At 52.9% G+C, this 6,525-nt stretch overlaps 1 protein-coding gene across 1 annotated transcript; it reads right to left on the reverse strand.

Annotated features, from left to right (window-relative positions):
- Window positions 1–980: 980 nt before the first annotated feature.
- LOC103303050 (HLA class II histocompatibility antigen, DM beta chain) lies at window positions 981–6,191 on the reverse strand. Its single transcript, XM_008160099.3, has 6 exons — window positions 5,969–6,191; window positions 5,061–5,342; window positions 3,539–3,823; window positions 2,048–2,164; window positions 1,870–1,905; window positions 981–1,307 (listed from the first exon to the last, which is right to left on the reverse strand). Exons 1-6 carry the CDS (start codon window positions 6,021–6,023, stop codon window positions 1,291–1,293), a joined length of 792 nt encoding a protein of 263 aa, XP_008158321.3. The 5' UTR covers window positions 6,024–6,191; the 3' UTR covers window positions 981–1,290.
- Between the last annotated feature and the right edge of the window lie 334 nt (window positions 6,192–6,525).

Consider the following 6,525-nt stretch of genomic DNA (forward strand, 5'->3'; position numbering starts at 1 on the left):
CCCCAACGGGGTGCCCCTTGGGTTGGAGGGGTGGGGGGAGGCTGGCTCTGAAGAGCAGTGTGCTCACCCGCTCCAGGGGCCTCAGAATATAGCGGTCTAGTTACTTCGGCTCAGGTAGACAGCCATCCTCTGAAGAATCTGTTCTTTGTCCTGGCGGTAGCTCAGTTGGTCAGAGCTCTGTCTGGACGTGCCAGGGTTGTGGGTTCCATCCCTCGTCAGGGCACACACAGGAAGCAGCCAATGAGCGCAGGGATCGGTGGAACAACAGATCGATGCCTCTCTCTCTCTCCCCCTCTCAAATCAATTTAAATTTTTAAAAATCTGTCTGTGACCTTAGTCAGGTTATTGAACCTCTCTGAACCTCCCTTTCTTCGTGTGTGATGTGGAGGGAGACAATCTGTTCCTTATGGGGTTATGGGTTATGGTGAGATACAAACATAAAGCTCTCAGCCTAGGGCAAGGTCGTGATGGGCACTCAGCTCTGTTCCCTGCCCCACGTAGGGCACAGGGCACGGAAGAAGTGACTCCCAGAACTCAGTCTGAGGTTAAGCTCCGCCCCTGGGTCCTGACTGAGGGTCTGTCGGGTTGTGATGAGGATGGAATGATTTTGCATGTGAAGCACCTGGTACAGAGCCTGGCCCAGAACGGCGAGGAACTGATCATAGCTGACGTCACTGCTGTGGGCTCGCTTTGTGCCACGCATTGTTCGTAGCCGTTTACAAGTTTAAGCTCATCTCATCCTCACAGGGTCCCTGAGGAAGCGAGCAGGATGAACTGTGAACCCCTTCCTCTCCTCCTGAGTCCATCCCTCCGCCGTTCAATTTCTTCTTACAAATTACAAACTTAAAAACTGCCCCAAATTCTGTCTTTCTCGTTGGAGAAATGGAAGAACTCCTCCACTCAAGTAGGAGAGCATCAACCCCAGCCCCCAGCTCTGCCCACAGCCCCCGCCCAGCGCCTCAGGAAAAGACAGGGAAAAGCAATGCTCCAGCAGAGTTTATTCCTCAGCGATGTCACAGCGGGCCCGAGGAGGAACCTCGGCCTCCTTCCCCAGATTATATTCACCCCAGAAATACAGCCGTGGACAATAACTTGGTTACAGAGTATTCCCAGAAATGAGCTCCTCCAGGTCGCTAAGGGTTACATAGGGAGGAGACTGGGAAACTCAAAGAATTGGATGGAGAATCCGTGGGGTTCCAGGAAATCAGAGGTTTGAGGATGCTGGAGGGGCGCAGACATCACTGAGAGTGTGGGTCTCTCTCGTGGCGTGGAAGCTGCAGAATCCTGCCTCTAGGAAATGTGCCGGCCTGCGGAGAAACAGAAAGGAGACAACAGGCTTCAACCCAACCTGACCCCAACCTTTGTCTCTGTGACCATCGTGCCAGAGCCCTTAACACAGGGACACTGAAAACCCCAGAGCCACCCGCAGCCTCCCCGCTGTAGACCAGTGGTTCTCAACCTTCCTGATGCCGCGGCCCTTTCATACAGTTCCTCATGTTGTGGTGACCCCCAACCATAAAATTATTTCATTGCTACTTCATAACTGTAATTTTGCTATTGTTATGAATCATAATGTAAATATCTGATATGCAGGATGCCTTAGGCGACCCCTGTGAAAGGGTCATTCGACCCCCAAAGGGGTCGCGACCCACAGGTTGAGAACCGCTGCTGGAGACACTCCACTGGGTAGAAGAGGAAGGTAGGCACACACAGGAAGCCGCTCCTAATCCCGAGTGGTGGCTAACTCATGCTCTTGGCCTGATCCCGGTGGAAGCTCCAAAAAGCAACACTAGTTGAACCCAATGCTGTCCCCTCAAACTTCACCCCTCCCAAAGGGCCCGTAGGCAAACAGACAAACACAGATGTTACCTCCTGGATAAGTGGACCCAGCAAGGACAGTATAGCCTAGGAGAGAAAAATAGTTGATTAGAGGGAAGTCTTTGTGGACAAAAGTATCTGGCATTATTCACAGCAAATGAAGTAGCAATGGGAGAACCAGTCACAGACAGGAGTGAGCAGAGACTGGGAGTTCAGGAAGGCCACTCACCAGAGGGGCCAGCTCTCCGCCAGCTGAGCAAACCCAGGGAGAAGATGATGAGGCCCAGGCCCAGAACCACTGCAGACACAGAAACCTTCACCGTCTGCTCCGGGGACAGGCCAGGTGCTGCAAAAACAGAAACCCACTAGAACCAATCTCTGCTGCTCATCCCCAGAGCAACTTCATTTATTTCTACCTCCACCTAGCAGATTCAAAGGGCTTTTTCCCAACCCCTAAGGTCTAGCTCACACCACCTCCCTCCTCAAAACTCCCAGCCTGTGAATATTCCTAGAATAATCCTAGGGGACCCCTAGAGTTAGCGCCCTGGCTTCTAGTTCCTCTCAGATATGGTGGGGCCTCCCTTCCTTCTCCCCAGAGGCACCCTCACCGAAGAAGAAAGGGTTCCTCATGCCCCTTTCCAATGACGCATGGTGACAATGTCTGCTCCCTTACTCGCTCTGAGTTTTTCCAATTAAAATGTCTTTCCACCTTTCCTAACTTCCAGTGGTTCTATTCCACGAGTTACGTGTCTCCTGTCCATATCCGGATTTCCCGTGTGTTCTTCCAGAACCTGTCTCCAGCCCATTCACAGCCTAGAGCTGATGCTACTCTAGGTCCTGTCCCACCTGGATTCCTTCCCCATGTTTAATGAACATTCCACCACCAGAGGGAACTTCTTGGGCGGGCTGTGAAGGAGACTACCAGGAGAGCTCAGGCGAGCCTGTGGGTTCCACTCTCTGCCCCTCATGCCCTTCTCAGATGCCCAACAAGGCACACTTCCCATGGGGAGACGTCTGCTCTCAGCAGCGGGTGTGGCATCCTGTTCCCTGGCCCTTTCTACACACTTCCTCTTCCTCATTTCTTCCTCTTCTCTTTCCCAAGGATCCCCACATCTGTGTGCAACTTCTCTCAGTTCCTTTCACTACCTCCAGTCCCGGGGTTTGAGCAATCATGACTGGTTTCTTGTTCTTTAGCCCCCAAGCATGCACACCCAAGCATCCACCAGCCACAGCTTTTCCTCCCTGATAGAGCAGCCCAAACCCAGCACTGCCCCGGCCAGGAGAGAGTCCCCTTCTTCTGCAACCTTCTCTACTTCTCCAATTCCCATTTCTGACCCGACAACAGAACAGTGGACATCTGAGGACCCTAGAATATTACATCACAATTTTTGGCTCTGAAATCTACATCCTCTTTTCAGAACAGCCCCGCTCCCTCCCACCTCAGACAAGCACATGACATCAACCACACCACCATAACAACGGCAGCAATAACTGACTCTCCGTTCCTGGATCCCATTGCCCCATCTCCAGTCATAAGCCCTCCATAGCCCCTCCAGACCCATTTCTCATTCTCGGCATCTCCCTCTCTCCCATACACCGTGGACTTCTCCACATCTCACCCCTTCTGCTGAAATATTGGTGTTCACTTCCAACCAGCACATGCAATAGCTCTCTGCTTTAACCCTACTCCCCCCGCCCCCATCCCCTACCATGCACTTACTCCAGTCCTGACGGATGGGCTCAGGAGCCCCAAAGTGTTCCACCACACAGGTATAGGTGTCCCCGAAAGAGGGTGTTGTAGCTAAATGGGAGAGGGTCTGGTAGGTCCAGTCTCCATTGGGCTGGACAATCTTATGGGCACTGCCATGAGGGGGGACAAGCTGTCCGTTCTTCATCCACGTGACAGTCACATCGGCGGGGTAGAAGCCCCACACGTAGCAGGCCAGCATCACGGGCTCCCTCGTGTTGAAAGGAGTGGCTTTGGCTACTTGCACGGATGGTGGCCCTGCATGGAGGAAACAGCGGTCAGGAAGGAGGGAGAGCCTTTTCTCCGACCTGGCTTCTTCCTTCTTTAATTCTTTTTTTTTATGTTTGTTTTTGGTTTTGTTTGTGTGTTTTTTCCTCCTTTAATTCTTCATGGAGTTTGCCAAACCACCCTCCCTACGCCCTCCCGGGCCACCACACATCCCTTTGAAATAAGGAATTAGGATTTACTCCTGCTTTGCTCTTTATTTTCTCCCATTCCTTCACTGCCCCTCCCGTTTTTTCTTCTCCAAAATTATGTTTGATCACAATAAGCATGAGCCAGGTCTGAACTGCAAGCTGATCCAGGCGGCCTGTATTTACCTCAGAAACATAAGCTGACGGTGGTCCCAAGTTATCAATTAGGGTAAAGGTAGCAAAAGACTTTGTCCTAAACCTCATTCAACAAATTAATTTGCTAAATAAAGCCCCTTTTCCTCAGATAATTTAAGGAAACAAGCCCAACTCAGGACTCTCTTAAATTTGGATAAATGTAGTTCAAATTAATGCGGTTGTTAGTGTGCACGTTTTTACTAGTTTACTCTCCTAGGTCACCCTCCTGCTTGCCTCTATCTTGGTGCTTTTCAAACAAAATCCCAGAAGCTCTGGTAAATGCAGATCCCCTCGGTGAATCCCCAGGGGCTGTCATTCCATGTGTCCGAGGGGCTCGCTAGGGCTTGCCCTTTTCAGGAGCACCTTCCCCAGGCAATTCCCAGAAAGGTGGGTCAGAGACCACACCTCAGGACACAGTACTCTGCCCTGTGGAGAGCAAGTCTCCTTAGACCGCTCTGAGTCATTCTCAGTGCAGAGAGCATACCCGGTCGGAGGCTTCCCTCAGCTCCCAGGCCCAGGGTCACCCCAGACCTGGAAGCTCAGATCCTGGGACAGAAAGGCGTGCGCGTGGGGAAGCCATCCTGGCTATGCTGACACGCCCGCCCGGGGGAGCTGGGACCTGCCCCGGAGATGCCTGCCTAGGAGGAAGACAGCGGCCTGTCTCCTCCACAGCTGCACTCGGGCTCAGGCACCCCCTCCCTCCTCTGTGCCTCCTCCACCCCCGCCGACCACCTGTGTCCGCTTTAGGGCCAACTCTCCCTCTTTTTACATCCAGGTCCACACACTTTCTGCCCAAATCTCAAACCCCTTGCCTGCAGGGCTCCTCCCTGGCCTCCCCTCTCTCAGCTGTGCTCCCTAAAAGGCCCTCCGCACCCCTCTCTCCTTACGTGTCCTTTGGGTCAGGGATCCCCAAAAGGGCTGTGTGTGTGTGGCACAGTCCTGGAGCCCCACAGACAAGCGCTGGCGCAGGGTTTCCTGTTTGTTGAGGTCATCTGAGAGGTCAGTGGCCAAGGGATTCAGCACCCCAAATTCACGAGGGACCATTGCTCCATTCTTTGGATCCCAGCAGGTCAGCAAGTCTTTGTTGAAGGAGACACAGTAAGTGAAATCCTGTGGAATCCCATCATCATCCAGCAGACAGGTGCTTTCCACGTGGGCCACAAAGCCGCCTGCAGGAGCCAGAGGAGAGGGCGGGGCAGAAGCCAGGGTCAGCGACACCCGGAGACCAGACACACGTGTCCCACCTTGGGCAGCATCTACTGACCAAGCCATGACCTGGAGTCCCCAGGAGCCCCGGTTAAGGAATTAGATGGGTCCAGCAGGGGTGTTTTTAGAACATGTTTCCTCCTTATGTGAGACCAAGTATGGGGGCAGGAGTGGCCCAAAATTATCTGCATGTTTAAAAATGACCATTTGCCCAGGCAAAGACCTTCAAGAAGGCACATTACTGAGTGAGAGAAAGGGTCCCGAGAAAGAGTCAGCCTCGCTCTGTGCTGGATGTTACAATAGTCACTAGTCACTCCGTACATACTCAGGAAGCTCTGGCGGCGCCGGGCACTGAGGGAGGAGCGGGGGATGTAGCCTTTGCCTCCATCCCAGCCCGAGGTCCTTACCACACAGATGATGCCACAGCTCCGTTACTAGTAAAACCCCTACAAAGGTACAGTGCAAGTGCCATCGGAGCATGTAGCAGGGAGACAAACCAGTCAGTGCATCCAAACCCAATAACAAGACTGAGCCCCCTACCCCGGAACAGGAGCAGAGGAAGGCGGGTCCCAGGAAGGAATGTCCTTACCTGCTCCCGTGCAGCCCAGGCTGAGGCCCAGCAGCAGCCGCAGGAGTGTGCTCATGATCTGTCTGGGGAGACTCGGGGCATTCGGTCCCCTGGACCAGCTCTTCCAGGGGCCTTGAGTCCTCGTTTGCCCCAGAAACCCCAGCCTGGGTGTTGATCTCCAGACCCTGAGCAGAATATGGTATTGCCCGGGCCCCTTGATCCCCAATAAATAAGTGATAGATACTAACTTGTTCCTACCAGCTCACCCAAGTTGTGTCCCAAACTGAGGGTTGTCAGATTGGCTAGGGACAAACATAGAGACAAATCGGTGAGTGCCTCAGGGTAGCGTCATCAGTTGCTAGGTAAATCTCATCTTTCCCTAGGCTCTAAACTCCTGGTCTCTTAGCTCTTACTGTGGAATGGAATAACCAGTCTGTATGTGGATTCTCCTGGGTCAGTGGAGGGAAATCCACTGACCTGCACCAGTTCTGCACGCTGGTTAAGCTGTTTCCTCTCAATGTCCTCCCCAAAAACTAACTAGATAACATATTTTGTTCCTTAAAGGGAGGTAAGTTGGG

Source organism: Eptesicus fuscus, chromosome 10 (genome assembly GCF_027574615.1).
Source record: "Eptesicus fuscus isolate TK198812 chromosome 10, DD_ASM_mEF_20220401, whole genome shotgun sequence".
Classification (NCBI taxonomy): domain Eukaryota; kingdom Metazoa; phylum Chordata; class Mammalia; order Chiroptera; family Vespertilionidae; genus Eptesicus; species Eptesicus fuscus.

What these genes read in the sequence shown, in the direction of transcription:
- LOC103303050 (XM_008160099.3), bottom strand. Translation starts at nt 6,023, where the DNA reads ATGAGCACACTCCTGCGGCTGCTGCTGGGCCTCAGCCTGGGCTGCACG. An exon ending in CCTGGGCTGCACGGGAGCAG is followed by an intron (nt 5,343 to 5,968) that starts GTAAGGACATTC and finishes TGGCTCCTGCAG; the next exon opens with GCGGCTTTGTGGCCCACGTG. An exon ending in ATCCCTGACCCAAAGGACAC is followed by an intron (nt 3,824 to 5,060) that starts GTAAGGAGAGAG and finishes TCCTCCATGCAG; the next exon opens with GGCCACCATCCGTGCAAGTA.